This window comes from Mesoplodon bidens (genome assembly GCF_964165515.1).
Source record: "Mesoplodon bidens genome assembly, chromosome: 9".
Taxonomy (NCBI): Eukaryota; Metazoa; Chordata; class Mammalia; order Artiodactyla; family Ziphiidae; genus Mesoplodon; species Mesoplodon bidens.
Genome location: NC_138166.1, coordinates 100,385,752 through 100,405,291, shown reverse-complemented (window position 1 = coordinate 100,405,291; position 19,540 = coordinate 100,385,752). Strand labels below are relative to the sequence as shown.

The 19,540-nt window shown below is 50.7% G+C and overlaps 1 protein-coding gene across 1 annotated transcript; it reads right to left on the bottom strand.

The window, feature by feature from the left end:
* Window positions 1-1,021: 1,021 nt before the first annotated feature.
* On the bottom strand, window positions 1,022-13,268 carry REPIN1 (replication initiator 1; the record flags this gene model as incomplete). Its single annotated transcript, XM_081243683.1, has 5 exons — window positions 1,022-3,780; window positions 5,180-5,365; window positions 6,043-6,450; window positions 6,653-6,835; window positions 13,211-13,268. The coding sequence occupies 5 exons, from the start codon at window positions 13,266-13,268 to the stop codon at window positions 2,078-2,080; spliced, it is 2,538 nt and encodes an 845-aa protein (XP_081099809.1). The 3' UTR covers window positions 1,022-2,077.
* Between the last annotated feature and the right edge of the window lie 6,272 nt (window positions 13,269-19,540).

The following is a 19,540-nucleotide window of genomic DNA, read 5'->3' as shown; positions in this document are numbered from 1 at the left end:
GGCGGGGGAGGGGAGTGCGGGGTGGGGGGCAGTTCCTGGAAACAATCCCCAGAGAACACTGAGGGACAACTGGGTTTTTGCAGGACCCTAATTGGTTCTATCCTCTACAGAAGCATTTGTAAAGTGTAAAACCCTGCCCAGAGGCCAGAAATCACTAGGCCATCAACTCTTTAAATAGAGTCTCATTCATCCTATTTTCTGAGTACCTAGCGGGAGTTCAACCAAGACTTGTGGAATTCCAGCATTGTAGTTCCGCATCTGCCACTGGCTATGAGTAGGAAAGTCATTTCCATTCTCTGGGCCTCTTTCTTCCTTCCACAGAGTGAAAGACTTCCTCCAGGTTGACCTTTCATGACCAAGGGTAGTTCAAGGGTGGAAAAAATGAAGGACACCTGGGATCCTATTTCCATTAAGCGAAAAAAGGGGAGGCTGCACGTGTGCGTTTGCATATGCACAGGAAAAATGTCTGGAAGGCCACCCTCAAACTCTTTACAGGATGCAAAGAGAAAAGCCATGGGGTCGAGGGAGTGGGGGAAATAAAGATAATAATAAAAAATAATTTAATACTTTTGTGATTATAAAAGAAGGAGAAACAAAAACACAAACCAAACCTAGACTCTTTAGAAGAGGGCAGTTCCCGTCAGCAAAGGGCTGACCCCTCCAACGGGGCAGAGTCCCTCCTTCAAGACTGCTGTCAGCATGTGCCCTGCTGAGCAAGGACTTGGGACCCACTTGGCCCCCTAAGAGACTTGGGAGGAACTGTAGAAGGCCAGCCAGGGAGGCACGGCAGGACAGAATCAAGTCAGACGTTTTCTCCCTGACAACTGACACCCATCAAGGCTGACTTGACCCCTAGAGAGGAAACCCCACTTGCTGAGTATGCCTGACCCCACCCCGGGGAAGTACGGGCGGGGTGCAGAGAAGCTTGACAAGCCGGCCACTGGGCCTGTCACCCACCCCAACGCCCAACCCCTCCAACTCCACAGCTCCCCAGGACAAAGGAACACTTCTCAGCCACCGGTTCTAAAACCAGATCTTTATTCTCTAGTTTGAAAAGGAGGATAAGTGGTTGTGTTTAGTTCCAGAGAACAAGGCCCAACAGTAGAAATTACAGGGGAGCAGACTTCATTCATTATAAGGAAGAATTTCTAACAATCAGAACTATCCTACAATAGAACCAGGGCCTGGGGGGGTGGGGGGAAACTCCCTGTCACCTAAGTATTCAAGCAGAGGCTGGGCATCCAGACGCTAGAAATGCTAAGGGGAAACTCACCCCCATTTCCCATCAGCTGGCCCTCCGTTATCAATGGGGCAGTCCTCCCCACTACATGCTGAGTTCTGAAGGGAGTGAAGGCAGGCTGCGGTGTTCAGACAAAAGCCCTGACGCACGGTGGCTGACAGCCAGGGGATGCCCTAAGCGCTGGGAGGCTGGTGGGTAAAGCAAGTCAGACAGATGGGGAAACGCCCAGGGCGGGGGACGGGATCTTCTGGGAGGAAGGTGAGCCAAGCACTAGCAGTAGATGGGTCTCTCCAAATCTGGGTGCCTGTGCAGGGGCAGGACGGAGGGGATGCGGTGAGGCAGGCTGCAGCAGCTCGGCTTCGCCTCCCAGTACTGGAAAAGGCCCAGGTGCCGCCCGAGGCCGGCGGGTTCTCCCAGGTATATCCATCTGGTCCACTTTTCCTCCCGGGCGCTCATTCACTAAGGACTGAACCACACCTACTTCCAAAAAACGAGCTGAAGGAACTCATAACAAGAGACAGAGACATTAAGGCGTTAACACCAGAGGAGAGAGGTCTTCCTGTCCACTGGCGGCCCCTCCGGCCGGAGGGCTCTAAGGGGGTGGGTGGAGCTGCTATTGCTACTTTTCCAGGGCGCCAGGCAGTCAGGACTGAACCTTAGCAAACACCAGCTGGAGGCCGGGGTCCCCGCTCTGCAAGTGGACTCCCTGACTGCAGGGGTGGAGGACGCCCCTCTCTAACGGGGCACGCTCACTCCTCCTCTCCCCTCCCTCCTACAGGGCACAGTATGAATGACGCCCAGGCCCGACCTCCCTCGGCCCCCGCCGCCCCTGCCCCCTCAGACATCATGCTTCTTCTGATGGGCCAGGAGCTTCTCCTCGTCGTCAAAGGTCTGGCCACAGATGGCGCAGCAGAAGGCGCCGTCCCGGATGTGGCTCTTGCGGTGGGTGATGAGGTTGGACTTCTGACTGAAGCTGCGGTCGCAGTCGGGGCAGGCGTAGGGGCGCTCGCCCGTGTGGATGCGCCGATGCGACACCAGGTTGGACTTCTGGCTGAAGGCTTTGCCGCAGTCGGGGCAGACGTAGGGCTTCTCGCCGGTGTGGATGCGCCGGTGTGCGGCCAGGTAGGGCTTGTGGCGGAAAGCTTTCCCGCAGTCCGGGCAGACGAAGGGCCGCTCCGGCGCGTGGTCGCGCCGGTGGGCGGCCAGGTGGCTCCCCTGGGAGAAGCGGCGCCCGCACTCCTCACAGGCAAAGGGCCGCTCGCCTGAGTGGACTCGGGAGTGGGCCACCAGGTGGGTCTTCTTGCCGAAGTTCTTCCCGCACTCGGCGCAAGTGAAGGGCCGCTCGCCCGTGTGCTGCCGCTGATGCGCCCGCAGGAAGCGCTCCAGCCGGAAGCTCCGCCCACAGTCCTCGCAGCTGTAGAGAGAGGGCGGGGCCTCCGCCTGGTGGCCGGGGGGCTCCCCTGGGGCCTCCAAAGGCTCCGGGGCCGGCTTCAGCGGGGGCTCTGACGAGGGCTCCGGGGGGCCGGCGGGAAGCTGGGGGCTCCCCGAGCGGGGGGCACACTGCGCAGAGCCTTCGGAGCGCTTGTGGATCTTGCTGTGCGACAGCAGATTGGGTTTGTGGCGGAAGCGGCGGCCGCACTCGGTGCACGGGTAGGGCTTCTCGCCCGTGTGGATGCGCCGGTGCGAGGTCAGGTAGGGCTTATTGGTGAAGCGCTTCCCGCACTCAGGGCACTGGTGGGGCCTCTCGCCTGTGTGCACGCGGCGGTGGGCGATCAGGTTGGGCTTGTGGCGGAAGCGCTTCCCGCAGCAGGTACACTGGAAGGGGCGGTCGACGGCGTCTCCACCGGGCCGGGGCGCGGTCACCGCAGGACGGCCCCGAGGCCGAGGCCCGAGGGCCTTGGCCGCCGCTTCCTCCAGGGCTTCGGCCACGTGAACCCGCTTGTGAGCAACCAGCTGGTCCCACTGGGCGAAGCTGCGGCCACAGTTGCCGCATATGAAGGGCCGGGCTTCGGGCGCCGGGGGGTGGCAGCGCCGCAAATGGGCCCGCAGCTGCTTTCTCCGCCAGAAGCGTCTCTCGCAGTCGGGACAGGCAATGGGCCGCTTTGCCGCCGAGTGGGCCAGCAGGTGCAGAACCAGGGCCACCCAGCCTCGGAAGCTCTGCCCGCAGAGGTGGCAGGCAAAGCCCAGGTCTGGGGTGGCGGCGGCATGGACCTGGCAGTGCAGTGCCAAGAAAGGGGCGTGGCGGAAGCGACGGCCACACTCGGGACAGGGCAGGGGCAGCCGGGCCTGGCAGCGCCGGGCATGAAGCCAGAGGGCCACCCAGCCCGGGAAGTGCCTTCGGCAGTGGGCACAACGGTGGGCCCGACCTAGGGCCTGGCTGCCCGACTGGGCCACGGCAGTGCCTTGTGACCTCAGCCCTTGGGGCTCCTTCTCCAGAGTCTGGGGCGACTCCTGGGAGGGCCCAGAAAGGAGTCGGGGCTGGGCGGGGCCCATGGCCACAGGGCCCCTGCAGCGACGTTCCAGCATCGGTTCTTCCTCTGCTGGGGGTGGAAAGGCACAGTCACTCTACAGAGCCACACGGCCTGCCCCCAGCTCCTCCCCTGCAGACCCCAGGCCCAAGAGGAGCTCGCCCCTCTCCACTCCTGGAGCCCTGGAATCTAGACTACTAGACTACTCTTCTATTTCCTTGTATTATATGATTTAAATTTGGGGCTTCCAGATACCATTTCAAGTATATCTGTCGTTAATTAAGTCCTTACTGACCCTGGAAACTACCAGAAGGAAGAACCCTGACACTCCTTGGAATCCCCCTCAGCCCGTGTCTGGCATGGAGTAGACACTCCAGTGCTGGCTGTATGAACATTCCTGCCTTAGGACGGACCAGAAAACGCAGTCACCTCTCCCTACAGTGCTTTACGCTTTTCCAAGTATTTCCCTTCTGCCCTCTCCTTGTTTCTACTATTTCCTGTTGCCATATCGGAGCTTCACAGCAACTCAGTGAGGCTGGACCAGAGATATTAAGCTCCCTGCTTCATAGATGGAGCAACGGTGAGGCATAACAGGGTGATGGGACTTGCCCGAGGGCACAGAGTAAACCAACAGCAGAAGCAAGACTAGGGGACAAGTCTTCTAAACTCCCAGGCCAGTGTTCCTTCCTCTAAACTACCTGTTTGTAAAGATCTCACAGAAAGAAGTTCCAGTGGCCTCTCATTTCTATGATCCTCTCCTGGGCTCTAATCTAATCCAATCTTGGGGAAGGCACTTTGGCCTCCCTAACCTCGGTCTCTCACGGGAGCAGCCTGGAGCGCCAGTGAAATCGGCCCTTCTCAGGACCAGGAGGGGAGCACCGGATGCTACTACCGGCCCAGCCTGATGCCAGGCCACTGCTGGCCCAGACTGTGCCCACGTTCTCCCCGCCTGCCCCCCTCCACCCCCCCCCCAATTAGGCCGTTGCAGGAAGGAGAGCGCTCTTGAACCCCAGGAGCGCCCGCAGCCTGCCCTCGGGGGCACTCCTGTCTCTGCCTCCCTCGGGTGATAGGGATTATTGGGGCAAGAAACGGGGAGGAAGGAAGAGGCTGTAATCTCTGGCCGCTACCGGTCCTGCCCCAACCCCGCCAGGGGCTGCCCCACATTCAGCTCTTCCAGAGCCTGGGAGCGCAGATCCCTGCAGGGCGGAGTGACGGTTAGACTCCTCGGGACCTTCACTGCCTGCTCAGAAGTTCCAGACACATCCTCCTCATTTCCGCAGAGCCTGTACTCCTCTCCAGCAGCACAGACATGACTCATTCCCAGCGGTCAGAATGAGCACAGGGAAGGCTCCCAGGACGTGAGAGCCTGACCCCTTCCCCACAGGCGCCCTCCTTCCAACCAGGATGGGGAGGCCTGAGCACGGGGGCCATGGAATGGTTCGAGAACCCAACAAAGAAGGCCACACTCTACCCTGGAGGCTGTGGAGCTGGAGATGAGGCTTTTTCCAGCTCCTCCCGGGGATGTTCCTGCGGCTGGAGCGCCTGCTTCCGCCCACACTCTGGAAGTCCCCAGACGTCAGAGAAAACTGCAGCAGTAAAGACACCCCTACCCCCATGGCAGAGCTCAGACCTCTGAGGGCAGAGAGGCCAGCCTTACCTGTGGGGAGGGGAGAGAAAGCGTGCGTGAGGCTGTGAGCTCCCCTAGGGCAGTCATCTTTGTGTCCTCGCCAGCCACCCCTCCCCCACCCCTGCCCCACACCCCGCCTGGCAGAGTGACCTTAATGGATACTGGATTAATAAATGAACGTGCCCCCTGCACCAAGGAAGCACAGGGCCGCGTCTGGGGGTCACTTCCTCCACTGCTAAGGTCACAGCATGAATTGTCCAGGCCGATGGCGAAAAGGCCGGCCTATGGCAGGAACTCTGGAATCCCTGCTGGCTCCCCTCCCCCCACCCTCCTCCCAGCAGGAATTCCAGGTCTGTTTCCCAGGGGGCTGCGCAGGCGAGCTCTTGTGACCAGGACTCGGTGAGAATCCGCTGGCGCGTGCTGGGAGGCAAAAGGCCGTGGAGACCCCACACCCCCCCTTCTGTATTCGCGCGTGTTCCCCCCGTCCACGTTCGCGGACACACGGCTCCGCGCTCCCCGAGGGGGCCCTTTCCGGTCCCCACGCAGAGCGCAGCTCGCGGAGCCTGTGCGCAGGTGCGCGGACTCGCCCCCCCATTCGGTCCAGCAGTGTGCCCCCCCCAAACAGCGCGCACTCGGTCACGCGCCCGGCAGGTAGTGCCGCCCCGCCACGGGCCTGCGTGGAACCCCGTGTCCTGCCCGGGTCGAACCTCTCTGGCGGGGAGCGCGGAGGCGCGTCGCGCGTCCATGAGGCCGGAAAGCCGGCGCCGGCGGCCGCGCTCCCCACCCCGCCGCGGCGACAGCAGCAGGTTCGAGTTCACCACTGCCAGGCCCGTGCCCAGCCCCCCCGCCGGTTCCCAGCGCCACGTGACTACAGGAGCTGCCGAGGGTCAGTCGCGGGCTCGGGCCGGCGGTCGCGGCCGGAGGGCGGAGCGGGCAGCGGGGCCGGGCGCGCGGGATCCCTCCCCCGCCCCCAGCGCCACCTCGCGGCCCGGGCCGGGGCCGGGGGCGGCCGCCGCGGGCCCGACTCCGTTGCCATGGCGACCACAGCCCGGATTTTCCGGGATGAGCCGGGCTCCGGTTTCCCGACCCTTTGTCCCAACGGAGGACGCACGTCCCTGGGCGACCGCGTGGTCAGCCTGCGGTCACTCGGCTAGACCCGGCTTCGCTGGCCTAAGCGCTCCTAGCTGGCCCAAGCCTTCGAGAGGGCGCCCCCCCGCCCCCGGGCCGCCCCCTCCTCTCCTCCAGCCACCTCGACCTTTGGCCGCGCCGCGGAACCTGATACCGCAGGGGCTGAGCCTGGCGGGAGGCGCGGCTGACCCGAAAGTCTGCCTTCTGGGTTGTTCAGAGCTGGAGAAAGGAAAGGCCCGATCGGGTGAACTTTGAAACGGGAATGCCCTCGCTTCCAGAAATTAGCGGAGCGCAGGCGTCCCGGCCTCCGCGGCCGCGGGGCGCGGGACCGGGGCCGGGGCGTAGGGCGGTCCTCGTCCCCGGGGCGTTTCGCTTGGAAACGCACCGCAGCCGGTTGGCGAGTGCGGAGTCAGGTGCGAGTCTTGCGTTCGTGACTCACCGGCTAGCAGGTGGCCTTGGCTTTCCGCACGAAACACTTCCTGGATTTTCCAGGCTTGTACAGTTTCACGTACTTTTTATGTTTTTCAACACAGGCAACTTTCTAATTGTACAATTATTTTTAAAGCACAAAATCTGTTGCATTAATAGGAAATGAAATACAAAAATCTCTCATACTTTACCTCCTAGAGTCAATTACATTTAATATCTTAGTATGTATTATCGGGCTTTTTTTTTAATGCTTATCTGTGCTTGTTTGACGTTATTAGGATAATGCCTTACAAAGATGTATTCTGCCTTTTTCACTGAACAAAATTGTGAATTTTCTGACGTTTTATTAGATATTCTTTTATAACATGATTCTTAATCGCAACGTAAATGCACATAAATTTTCTACTTTTCTATATCACTGTGGATTCATAATACAGGAGCTGCCGAGGGTCAGTCGGCATATGCTTTTATTGCATATACTTGATTTAAAAATTCTGGAAGTGGGGAACTGATAGGTCAAAGGCAAAGTATATTTTTCAAATGTTTTCTAAGCTATCTTCGAGGAAAATTTATTGGTTTTCTTTTGAGAGATGCCCCTTTTTCCATATCCTTGAAAACACAGGCTATTTTTTCAAATTTAATTTAAAGTTGTTATTTCTCATTGTTTTGAATGTTGTTTCTTTAATTACTAGTTAACTGGCTTGTTTTTTCACGTAGTTATTTATTAACTGTTTGTATTTTCTCTTTTGTGAATTTGCTTTTGCCCACTTTTCTATTTGTCCATTTTAAAAAGTTGGGAAATTGACTCCTGCGTGTATATCTGAAGAAAACGAAGACATTAATTCAAAAAGATACATGCACCCCAATGTTCATAGCAGCATTATTTACAATAGTCAAGATACAGAAGCATCCTAAGTGTCCATCAGCAGACAAATGGGTAAAGAAGTGGTGGTGTACATATACAGTGGAATACTACTCAGCCATAAAAGAATGAAATGTTGCCATTTGCAACATTGTGAATGGACCTGGAGGATATTATGCTTTAGTGAAATAAATAAAACAGAGAAAGACAAATACTGTATGTTATCACTTATATGTCAAATCTAAAAAAATAAAACAAACTAGTGAATATAACAAAAAAGAAACAGACTCACAGATATAGAGAACAAACTAGTGGTTACCAGCAGGGAGAGGGAAGGAGGGAGGGCAAGATAGGAGTAGGGGGTTAAGAGGTATAAACTACAAGAGGTATAAAATAAATAAGCTACAAGGATACATTGTACAACACAGAGAATATAGCCAATATTTAATAATAACTATAAATGGAGTATAATCTATAAAAATTTTGAATCACTGTGCTGTACACTTGAAAGTAATATGATACTGTAAATAAACAGTACCTCAAAAAAAGTTAGGAAATTGGTTTTACAATATTTCACATTGTTTGGGGGCACTCCTTATACAGTAAAAAGCCTTTGTGGTTTCTGCCTTTGGTGTTATGTTTAGAGCAGCCTCACCCTCCCTCCCCAAATGAAATTTTATGTTTGTATTTTTGTCACAGAAAGTAAGTTTTAATATCTAATAGTGTAAGTACTCCCCCTGTAACACAGATTCCTTTTTTCCCCCACAACTTTCTTGGCTAAAATCACTCTTTTATTGCCTCTCACCTTCTGAGATGGCCCACACTCTGTCTGTGGAGTATATTTCTCTCTAAATAAATCCACGTCTTACCTAAAAAATAAAAATAAAAAATAAAATCACTCATTAATTTTCCAAGTGAACTTTAGAATTTCTTGTCAATATTTTAAAATGTTTCTTGTCATTATTTTAAAAATCCACCTGAAGAGATTTAAGATTCATGTCTCTCCAATTGTTCGGGTCTTATTTTACCTCTCACAGTCAAGTTTTCTTACTTGTAGATTAAATAGTATAACTTTTGTACTTTTCCTATAATAAAATTTACACATATGAAAAAAACTTTGTCAGATACTTTGTCAGAGTTTTAAGGTTCATATGGTAGACTGTATATTGTAGCATGTAGGTCAAGTTTGGTGGTTACAGAAGAATGGATTTTTCTATGAGTGCAATCAGAAGATACTCGAGTTTTTACCTAAATACTTAGTAATAATAGTTAATATTTAGGGAGTCCTTATTTTCTGTCAGACATGGTGATAAACTTTTCACATATGTATCTCATTTAATCCACTTAACAACCCTAGGAAACATACTCTTCTAGTCCTCATTTTACAAATCAAACAACTGAGACTCAGAGATGTTAAGAAATTTGCCCAACGCCACACAGCTGGATCATGGCTGATAGGAACCTGGCCTCACTTTTCACCACTAAATTTGTGTGTCTGGGAAAAGCACCAAGTGCTGAGCCCAGCACAGAGTAATTGTGAAATACCTCTTAGTTCATGGGTAAATGTGGCACATCAACGCTCCTGGATATAATACATTCTGGCAAGAACCCTCCAGGGGAATTCCTCCACAGACCACAAAGTGCCTTCATCTGTCTGTCATGGTCTCTCTGAGCAGAAAGGCTCTTCCCTTAACTACTCCCCAGTCCCCAGCCCCCACTAGAAGTGTCCTCATGCCCAGTTAGGAATTATCCACCTGCTGTACTTTGCTCTTTTGGCAAAGACAAAGGACACTAAGTATAGAACGATGGGGCCTTCACTCTGCAGAGAGAAAATGCAAAGGAGTGGTGAGGGATTCCTGAGCCTTTATGCCAGTCAGAAATTCTAGGCCTTGGTATTCAGGACTTCACCCCTCAATATGCCTTAGAGAGGGATGTGGCAAGGGACGGTTCTGTGACCGGCCAAACGGTCAAATGGCCGAGCCCGATGGAGATTGCCTCAGCTTAGACGCGCCTGCAAGAAAAAGATAGGGCTGTACAGGGTCAGGGGCCCACTGGACAGAGAAACTTGAGAGGGGCCCTGGGAGGGTCCCTCTTCCCCTCCAGCAGTGCCTGACCCCCCCCCCGCCACTACTGGATTAGATGGCAAAGTAGGTGGGCTTGCTAGGGGATGAGGGGAACGATGTCTCCAGAAATCCTCTGTGAAGATGTTACTGAACCAAACTTGGGTCCACGCGCCTGCTCAAAAGACCCAAACTCCCCGATGGGTTTCAGCAAAGCATTTTTTTTTTTTTTTTAATTTTGGCCGCACCTCAGGGCATGTGAAACCTTCCTGGCCAGGGATCAAGCCCGTGCCCCCTGCAGTGGAAGCACAGATTCTTAAGCACCCGACTGCCAGTGAAGCATTTTTAGAGGCCAAGTGAGGGAGGGGACTCGCAGGGTGTGTGATCAGCTGTGGACAAATCTCTGGTTGATGGTGGTTAACAGGACGGTGTCACAGGGGTTAACAGGATCAATCCTCAGGCTCCAGTAGGTCTGGGGGCTACGTGCTCATGGGCATCAAGTAGTTAAACGCTTGCATTTGGTGGGGGTTTTAGCATCTGTAAAGCAACTCAGGAAATGTGCATCAGATACTGTTATCTAGATACTTCAGGGAGAAGCTAAAGCAGAGGATGTGGGGGAGGCGTCTGTCCCGGGAAGGCCCCATAGGGTCCTGCTCGGCTCGGAAACACCCAGGTATTGGTTAGCAGCAGCTCTGTATCTTCAAGAGGGAAAACTGCATCTATCTCACAGATAGCCTGTGCCTGTCCTCCCCACAGGACCCACTCATAACACCAACAAATATGTATATATATATATTTTTACATCTTTATTGGAGTATAATTTCTTTACAATGGTGTGTTAGTTTCTGCTTTATAACAAAGTGAATCCGTTATACATATACATATGTTCCCATATCTCTTCCCTCTTGCGTCTCCCTCCCTCCCACCCTCCCTATCCCACCCCTCTAGGTGGTCACAAAGCACCGAGCTGATCTCCCTGTGCTATGCGGCTGCTTCCCACTAGCTAGCTACCTTACGTTTGGTAGTGTATATATGTCCATGCCTCTCTCTCACTTTGTCCCAGCTTGCCCTTCCCCCTCCCCATATCCTCAAGTCCATTCTCTAGTAGGTCTATGTCTTTATTCCCGTCTTACCCCTAGGTTCTTCATGACATCTCACACCAGTCAGAATGGCCATCATCAAAAAATCTAGAAACAATAAATGCTGGAGAGGGTGTGGGGAAAAGGGAACCCTCTTGCACTGCTGGTGGGAATGTGAATTGGTACAGCCACTATGGAGAACAGTATGGAGGTGCCTTAAAAAACTACAAATAGAACTACCATATGACCCAGCAATCCCACTACTGGGCATATACCCTGAGAAAACCATAATTCGAAAAGAGTCATGTACCACAATGTTCACTGCAGCTCTATTTACCAACAATTATTTAATCAGTGCCCACCATCTGCTCCTGTGTCAGCTGCTGGGCCTGACCGCGAGCCCGACAGAAATGGTGCTGCTGTTTCCCCACAGTGTGGGAGGGTAGTGAGAGGAGGTGGTTTAGCGATGGAGGTATCTCTCGGGTTAGTACTTCATATGAAACAAAACCAAATGCTTGTTGCTAATTTCTGAATGGATGACTAGGGGAGTGAGAGAGAAGAGGAAATTTCCCTCCAGTGGGAACCGCTGTATTACTCACTCTGGCTTCAGATGGCATCCCCAAGGCGGGTTCGGAAACTCACACAGAGTCATTCCCAGCAGAGGCGGACCGTGTGGGGAGGGGGCAGGAAGCACCCGCACGCTGACCTTGGCGGGGCCACGTCTGCAGGGAGAGCCTCGCGCGCGTGCTGTCACCCGTACGTGCTCACGCAGCCTCGACCCCAGGAGCCCTCCCAGCTGCCCACCTGGAGAGGAAGCCCGACTGTACAAGGCCGGCACCCTGGGTGAAAGGAGCCTTGCTGGGTCCTGTGGAAAGTCTTCAGGAAGAGATCAAAGTGCTCCTCCTTCTGCAGTCCCAAAAATGTCCTTAAATCCAGGAACGTGGCCTGCAGGGCCCAGGCAAGAACAGACACTGTAAAGCAGCCCTAGATGGAGATGAAATGTCATCCCCCCAACTCTGCTGCACAAGACACTTCTGTTGCGTATCTAGTTCCAGGAGTCCGTTTTTTTTTGTTTTGCTTTTTTATAAATTTATTTATTTTATTTTTATTCATTTCTGGCTGTGTTGGGTCTTCGTTGAGGTGCGTGGGCTTCTCATTGCGGTGGCTTCTCTTGTTGTGGAGCACGGACTCTAGGCATGCGGGCTTCAGTAGTTGTGGCTCACGGGCTTAGCTGCTCCGCTTCCTGGACCAGGGCACGAACCGTGTCCCCTGCATTGGCAGGTGGATGGATTCTTAACCACTGCGCCACCAGGGAAGCCCCCAGGAGTCTGGTTTTTTTTTTTTTTTTTTGAAAGAAAAAGAACATAGTTGGTCAAAAGGAAACCATGTTTCCTGCAGCGAGAGCCTCTCCTGCCACCTGCTGCTCCTGCCTCCGTCTGGCCGCCCGGAGCCTGGCCTCCCCAACCATTTGATCCTTTTAAACAGAGATCAGGTTGCTCACTCCACATTTTGACGACATAGCAAAGTGCTGCCATGGCCTCTAAGGTTCCGCCTGGTCTGACCGCCTGCCAGCCCCTCCGCGCGGCCACAGAAGCTCCGTCCCACCGTAGGGCCTTTGGAGTTGCTGTTTCATCCGCCTGGGATGCTCTCCCTCCTGCTCTTTATAGGCGGCGCTCCTTCACTTTGTTCAGATTTGGGCTCAAGTATCCTCTCCTCAAAACATGCGCCCCGATGACGTTCTCTCTCCTCCGTACTCCCACCCGGATGAGGAGGTCCCTGTGGCCACTGGGACAAATTGCCCCAAACTCAGTGCCTTAAGACAATGCACATTTATTCTCTTATGGTTCTGGATGTCAGAAGCCCCAAATCAGTTTCACTGGGTGGAAGTCAAAGTGTCAGCAAGGCCATGTTCCCTGCAGAGGCTCTAAAGGAGAAACTGTTGGCCTGCCTTTTCCAGCTTCTAGAGCTGCCTTGTGTGTATTCTGTGTCTCAGGGCTCCTTCCTCCATCCTCAAAGCCAGGAGGGTAGCATCTTGCTTCAGTTATCACATCGGTCTCTGCTGTAGTCAAATCTCCCTCTGCCTTCCTCTTACGAGGACACCTCTGATTGATTACATTTAGGGGCCACCCAGATAATCCAGGATAATTGTAAGGGAAGATACAAGTTAAAACTAAGAAAAGTAAGTTTTAATTCTCCCTGGTACAAAAAGGGAAAAACTCTCCCCGCCCTCCACTAACAGCATTTTCTTTATAAAACTTCTAATTGGAAGTTCTTTCTCTGCCCCTTTGAGGTGTATATAAATCTTTTTACAGCTCACTAAGCCTCTTGCTGGCTTTACAACCCAGGACCGTCTTTCTCGAGGACCTGGGAGCCATCTCTCCGAAATGCAAACATCAAGGGAACAGCGGCCAGTGTCCCCTGCCTGCGGGAGGTGGGAGCCTACCTCTCCAGCAGCACCAGGCTCCGGGCTGCAAACCACCTCCCGTCACCAAGATACAAGAAGTGGATGTTTCCTTTGCATAAAGGCAATTAGCTATCACGGGTGGCCACCCAATTCCAGGAGAATTTAGGGTGAACTCTGTGTGACAAATGGTCAAGTCCTCTTACCCGAGGACTGGCTATGCTTTCCCTGGAGAACACGTGTGCAGTGGGGTCGCACCTGCTGGGCTATAAAATAGGGTGAGGACTTCCCTGTGGCGAAGTGGTTAAGGATCCGCCTGCCAATGCAGGGGACACGGGTTCGATCCCTGGTCCGGGAAGATCCCAAATGCCACGGAGCAACTAAGCCCGTGCGCCACAACTACTGAGCCTACACTCTAGGGCCCAGGAGCCATAACTACTAAAGCCCGCATGCCTAGAGCCCATGCTCCGCAACAAGAGAAGCCACCACAATGAGAAGCCCGTGCACCGCAACGAAGTGTAGCCCCTGCTCGCTGCAACTAGAGAAAGCCCACGCGCAACAACGAAGACCCAACACAGCCAAAAAAAAAATTAGGGTGAAATTTCTTTCTGTCTTTGCCATCTCTTAGTGCATTGCCTGTGACGTGCATCTCTTTCTGGCACAATGCTTATCCAATAATAAAACTGTTTTCTTTCTCTTCTACCTTTGCGCAGGGCTTTTCTGGGTAGGCAGGAGATTTTCTTTTCAATTTTATTTCCCCGACATAATCGCCCCATCTCAAAATTCTTAGGTTAATCACATCTGCAGTCCTTTTTGCTATATAAGGGAACATTCACAGGTTCTAGGGATTAGGGCCTGAGCAGGGACTAAGGCCTGGACAGGGATTAGAGCCATTATTCAGCCCACCATCCACTCCTACCCCATCACCTTCTAGCCCCCCTACTCAACTTTATTGATCTTCATAAAGATCAATATCACTTCTTATCACTTACCTGAAATTATTTGGATGTGTATTCAGTTAGATAGTTTTTGTGTGTGTGTGTGTGGTATGCGGGCCTCTCACTGCTGTGGCCTCTCCCGTTGCGGAGCACAGGCTCCGGACGCGCAGGCTCAGCGGCCATGGCTCACGGGCCCAGCCGCTCCGAGGCATGTGGGATCTTCCCGGACCGGGGCACGAACCCGTGTCCCCTGCATCGGCAGGCGGACTCTCAACCACTGCGCCACCAGGGAAGCCCAGTTAGATAGTTTTTGTCTAGTTACCCAGCACAATATAAGCCACGTGAAGGCAGGGATTGAACTGTCTTTTTTAACCACCACATAGCCAGCCCCTAGAAAGGTGCCAGCCCCTGGCAGGAACTCCATGAGTGTTTGTAGACCAAATGGAAGAGGAAATATGAGCTCTTGATCCCATGGTGAAGCGAGCTGGATTAGAGTAGCCACTCGGAGTAGCCGAAACAGCAGCCCCAGCCAATTATCAACCAGTGAACTTCAAACCTCCTCCCTTGGCTACTGCTTGTTAAGCAGGCGATGGAGTCGGACAGAGCTTTTAGTGAGACAGAAAAAAACACTTTTTCTTACAGAAAAATTCCAATCAGTATGTGAGTGAGGCAAAGAACAAGGAACCTGGGAGAAAACTTCAGTCCATAGCTCTCGCACTGGAAGGGCTCTGGTTGTAGGCAGCAGTGCCTTGAACATATTCCTTTATCTGGAACATTATTCCAGAATAACTGGAGGGCAGGAATCCTTAGGGAACCTCTGGCTCTGAGGGGGACTGACATGGCCAGTCACACGTTCAGCAGCGGAGAGGGTGCTCCATGCTCTGGAGACCACGATTACCACCAACTAGGGATTTGGTCTTAGGACCACACATTGCCCGGAGAAGCTGCCACAGATCATCTTGGTGTCTCAGCCGAGAGAGAAAGTACTCGCTTTCCCCTAGAAGTCGACATTTTTACCCTTTCAAGGTCAAATCTCATCTATGTCTTTTGTACTCCAGACTGGCATCAGGCTGTGTGTTCTTCAACTAAATTCAAAAGATGGATTTAGAGGCCAGTGTGTAGCTGTTCTTGGTTTAAAATCTACTAAAAGCCAAGCTTGATTTGGAAACACAAGACAATTCTAAACAGAATCTCTGTGAAGCCTGTGATTTAGCAGAAGCAGGTGTATTTTCAAGTGTTTTGTTTCCTGTGAGTGCCACGTGCTGCTGTTTATGAACTCCATCTGTACCTATTTACCAGGTAACAAAAATGCTGCCTCTAACCTTAGCTCATTCCTACCCAGACTCCTCTTGAAAAAAACCACTCGAGGTAGTTGGAGGAATCAGAGTGTAAACCTGGCTTCAACTTGATGCCTTCTGATCAGCTCCAAGATAAAATCTGGGTCACAGGGCTTCCCTGCTAGTGCAGTGGTTGAGAGTCCGCCTGCCGATGCAGGGGACACGGGTTCGTGCCCCGGTTCGGGAAGATCCCACATGCCGCAGAGCGGCTGGGCCCGTGAGCCATGGCCGCTGAGCCTGCGCGTCCGGAGCCTGTGCTCCGCAACGGGAGAGGCCACAACAGTGAGAGGCCCGCGTACCGAAAAAAAAAAAAAAAATCTGGGTCACAGTTAGATTTGGTGCCTCCGGAGTTGGCCAGTGAAGTCTCTGATTTTCTCAGAACTGGTTTGCCTTTGCTGTCTTAAAACATGAGAAGAGAGTTTCCCCTTACCAGGATTTCAGGTTTATTTTGGGGGTGTTATTAGAAATTAAAACAATATAGCATGTTTAACTGCTGCACAGTAACATTCTATTAAGTTACTACATCCAACAAATAATATACCAAGTAGAATTCATTTTAAAAAAGAACACTTGAAAAGTATTTAATTTCAGGGATTCCCTGGCGGTTCAGTGGTTAGGGCTCCGCGCTTCCACTGCCAGGGGCCCAGGTTCAATCTGTGGTCGGGGGAACTAAGATCCCACAAGCCACGCGGTGTGGCCAAAAACAAACAAACAAACAAACAAAAACTGTTTAATTTCATAGTATCTAAACTACCCTATGTGCCTTCCACTGGCTTAGATGCGGCTTATTATCCCTGCTGGTTTACGGTCATAACAAACATGCATGTGATATATGAATACAAAACCACTGCAACAAATTGGCATGATTTATGGGTCAGATGGAGTTAAGAGAAGTTCTTAGGATTAAATCAGGGACCAAAAAGTGATGATAGGGCTTCCCTGGTGGCGCAGTGGTTGAGAGTCTGCCTGCCGATGCAGGGGACACGGGTTCGTGCCCCGGTCCGGGAAGATCCCACATGCCTCGGAGCGGCTGGGCCCGTGAGCCATGGCCACTGAGCCTGTGAGTCCGGAGCCTGTGCTCCACAACGGGAGAGGCCACAACAGTGAGAGGTCCGCGTACCACACACACACACACACACAAAAAGTGATGATAGGCTACCGCAAGTATGTAAGAAAAATAGTTCCACAGCCTTGTTATTTTAAAAAATAGGGAATTGTTAAGGGCAAAGACCTAGCTTGTGCTCACCATCGCCATCTAGTGGTAGATCATGGAGTGACGTCTAATGGGCTCCTTGGCATCTGTTGGACATTCAGCTTGATATTTGCCTTCTGACCACTTCGATTTAGGAAAATATTTTGCACTCAGGAAGCGTCTTTTTAAATGTATTTGATAAAGGTGCAAGTTCCTTTTGTTAGTTTGCTGAATTTCCTTTAAAGACTCATCATAATGGTATGTTACATTAATGGTAAAGTGCATCCACTGATTAAAATCCAAGTTTCATTTCCGGCCACATTAAAACGTTAAAGACGGCATCCTGATTTCTTATCCTTTCCTTGGAGCTAAATAAGATTCATATGTTTATTCTCAAGAAGGCAATTTTTAGTTTTTCAGCTTAGCACTAGCCATCCTAGCTTTGTCCTTTTGATCACAAAGCACCTGATTATCGTGTCACAGACAAAAACTTGCTTCTTCAAATAATCAGGTTGAGTGCATAGCACCAAGTCTTAGGACTTGGACTCTGCTGGAGACCAGAGGCTTTGCTCTGTAAAAATGGAATCAGGTGAGGGCAATGGACCAAATGAGAGCAGGAGGGCAAAGTCAAAGTCCCTGTGCTAATGATGACTCTCAGCCCCCTGACCCCACTTGGCACCCAGAACACAACCAGCCTAGCACTACTCACAAGCAAAAGCTCACAGGACTCTTGGAAACATTGGACGGCTACAAAGAAAAGACCTATGGATAATACCAACACTGGAGATCATTCAAACAATAACAAAAAATCAGGCTTACTACCTGATCCCCCTACAGTGCAGCCCGCCAGTTGACAGGGCCCCAGACTTTCCACAAAACTTTCAACTGGGCATTTGAGGAATGCTTCCGACCCGAAAGACCAAAACCATGAACTGAAATAAGGAGCAGATAGAACTTTTTAAAAGAAATCCCATAATTACAGCATGGTATTTTTAAATAGGAAAGAGCTTTTTTTTTTTTTTTTTTGCGGTACGCGGGCCTCTCACCGTTGTGGCCTCTGCCGTTGCAGAGCACAGTCTCCAGACGCGCAGGCTCAGCAGCCATGGCTCACGGGCCTAGTCGCTCCGTGTCATGTGGGATCTTCCCGGGGCACGAACCCGTGTCCCCTGCATCGGCAGGCGGACTCTCAACCACTGCGCCACCAGGGAAGCCTGGAAAGAGCTTCTGACACTAAAAAACACAACTGAAATTTTAATTTAAAAGTTCAATAAAAGGTATGAAAGATAAGGTCAAGAATATCACATTACTAAAATCAGAAATGAAAGTGGAGACATTACTACTGATCTGACAGAAATAAATAGCATTATGAGAGTGCTATGAACAACTGTATGCCAAAAAATTGGATAACAGATGAAATGGACAAATTTCTAGAAACCTAAAACCTACCAAGAGTAAATCACAAAGAAATAGAAAATCTGAATAAACCTATAACTGGCAAGGAGATTGAGTCAGTAATCAAAAATATCTCAACGAAGAAAAGCCTAGGACCAGATGGCTTCACTGGTGAATTTTATCAAACATTTTAAAGAAGTAATATGAATTATTCTCAAACTTTTCCAAAACATTGAAGAGGAAGAAACGCTTCCTAAATGATTCTATGAAGCCAGCATTGCCCTGATACCAAAGCCAGAAAAAAAAAAAAAAAAACTGCAAGAAAACTATAGACCAATATCCCTTATGAACATTGATGCAAAAGAAAAAACCTCAACAAAATATTAGCAAACAAAATTCAGCAGCTATTAAAAGGATTATACACTATGACCAAGTGAGATTTATTCTTGGTACTTTCAAGATATTTCAACATATAAAAATCCACCAGTTTAATAAACCACAATAACAGAATGAAGAAAAAAAATACATGGGGAATTCCCAGGCGGTCCAATGGTTAGGACTCTGTGCTTTCACTGTGGAGGGCTCGGGTTCAATCCCTGGTCAGGGAACTAAGATCCCACAAGCCGTGCAGCGTGGCCAAAAAACAAACAAAAAACAAACAAAACAAAAACCACATGATCATCTCAACTGAAGCAGAAAAAGCATTTGACAAAATTCAATACCCTTTCATGATAAAACCACTCAACAAACCAGTAATAGAGGGAAACTATCTCAACTTAATAAAAGCCATATATGAGAAACCCATAGTGAACATCACACTCAAATGGCAAAAAACTGAAAGCTTCTCCTCTAAGATCAGGAACAAGGCACTGCTGTCTGTTTTTACCATTTCTATTCAACAAAGTACTGGAAGTTCTAGCCAGAGCAACTGGACAACAGAAGCAATAAACAGATAAGCTGAACTTCAAGAAAATTGAAAACTTTTGTGCATCAAAGTACACTATGAACAGAGTGAAAAAGCAACCCATAGAATGGGAGAGAGTATTTGCAGATCCTATATCTGATAGGAATTAACATCCAGAATATAAAAGAACTCCTACAACTCAACAACAAACAAACAAACAAGTTAAAATATGGTCAAAGGAGTTTCATAGTGATTTCTCCAAAGAAGGTATACAAATGGCCAAAGAGCACAAAAGAGTATCCAAAAGGAACAGGAAGATTTGAAAAAGAAGCAAATAGAATGTCTAGAAAAATTTTAATGGAACCTAAAATTTAATAGAATGATTAAAAGCAGATTACACATAACTGAAGCAGAAATTAGTACACCTGGTAAATAATGAATGAATGATTTAACCAGAATGCAGCACGTAGAATAAAGAGATGA